Source organism: Ursus maritimus, unplaced genomic scaffold (genome assembly GCF_017311325.1).
Source record: "Ursus maritimus isolate PB19 unplaced genomic scaffold, ASM1731132v1 scaffold_23, whole genome shotgun sequence".
Classification (NCBI taxonomy): Eukaryota; Metazoa; Chordata; class Mammalia; order Carnivora; family Ursidae; genus Ursus; species Ursus maritimus.
The window spans coordinates 46,999,335-47,000,520 of NW_024424786.1; the positions used below are offsets into that span (position 1 = coordinate 46,999,335).

Consider the following 1,186-nt stretch of genomic DNA (forward strand, 5'->3'; position numbering starts at 1 on the left):
TGAAGGCCTTGGCCTCCAGCCAGGCGCGGACCTCTTCCGGGCCCGACTCGTAGGTGAGCGGCAGGCCCACCGGCTGGCTGCGCTCCACGCGGAAGTGCCGCTGCGGCTGCGCCTTGATGTGGCTGATCTTCCTGATGAGCTCGTCGTTGACCTCGTCCATGTGGTGGATCAGCTCTGCGGGCGGTGCCCTGCACTCAGGCCCGCCGCCAGCGCACCTGGCCCCCACCCCCGCTCGGGGACCCTCCGCCCACTGCCTCCCCCAGGGAGCTCAGGGCCCCGTCCCCGCATCGATCTGGTGGCCCTCATCGCGGAGCGCCTCTCACCGTCTTTGTTCCCCGCGAAGCTTGGGGGCAGCTTGTGGGTGGGGCTGGCAGGACCCCAATATTTCAGACTGGCCTGCAGGGTTGGGAGCAAGAGACGAAGGGGTGCGGGCGCCATCAGCTTCCTCTCCTCATCCCTCCCCGCAGGGTTGTAGTCAGGAGAAGGTGAGGCATCCCTGCTCGCCCCGGCCTCCCCGGGCCCGACCCGAGGCCCCACCCCCGCCCGGCCGGGCTGCACCCGCCCCTCCCCCTCTGTAGGGGGACAGCAGCGCCCTCGCTCGTCCCACTCACCTGCTCCTGGGGTGCATCCTCCAGCCGAGTCTCGTCCAGGATGTTGCAGGGCACGTAGCCCGCCTGGCCGCTGCGGTTACGAACCTTCCACCACTGGTGGCCATCCTCCAGCACCTGCAGGGACCCACCCCCACCATCACCCCCCACTCACAGGACTCCACCCTACTCAGGTCACCAGCGCAGGGTGTGAGAGCCCCTCTTTACCCGCGGGCCAGAGTGCTGGGCGTTTCCTATGAAGCCCCACCTCCCCCCAATCCTGTAGGGAAGTCACAAGTCCCCCTAGGAGCCCCTGCCCTGCCCAGCCTTCCATCCCACCCGTAGACGCTGCCGTCTCTCCCTCATCTCCCCCTACCCCGCTTCAGCAGCATCCCCAGCGAGGGTGCCTCTAGCCTTTGCATGGAGTTCACCCTCCCCCCAGCCTGCTCCACTTTCCGTCCCCCAGTGGGTGGCCTGGATCAGGACCGATACCAAACAGACTGCCTTTCAAGGGGCGCCAGGGGTGGCTGTGAGTGATGAGCCCTGGCCAGGAGCTGGAGGATCCCCCACTTGGCACAGAGAAGGCCCGTGCTTCAGGG

General features: G+C 67.9%; 1 protein-coding gene across 1 annotated transcript in view; it reads right to left on the reverse strand.

Moving 5' to 3' along the window:
• Nucleotides 1-1,186, reverse strand: part of LOC103671095 (epidermal growth factor receptor kinase substrate 8-like protein 2) — a 21,448-nt gene that overhangs the window by 2,288 nt on the left and 17,974 nt on the right. The window contains exons 28-30 of the mRNA XM_040638799.1: nt 612-725; nt 324-396; nt 32-174 (exon numbers count right to left, since the gene is read on the reverse strand). Of these exons, the coding sequence (XP_040494733.1) occupies nt 32-174; nt 324-396; nt 612-725 (330 nt within the window). The remainder of the gene's footprint in view (nt 1-31; nt 175-323; nt 397-611; nt 726-1,186) is intronic.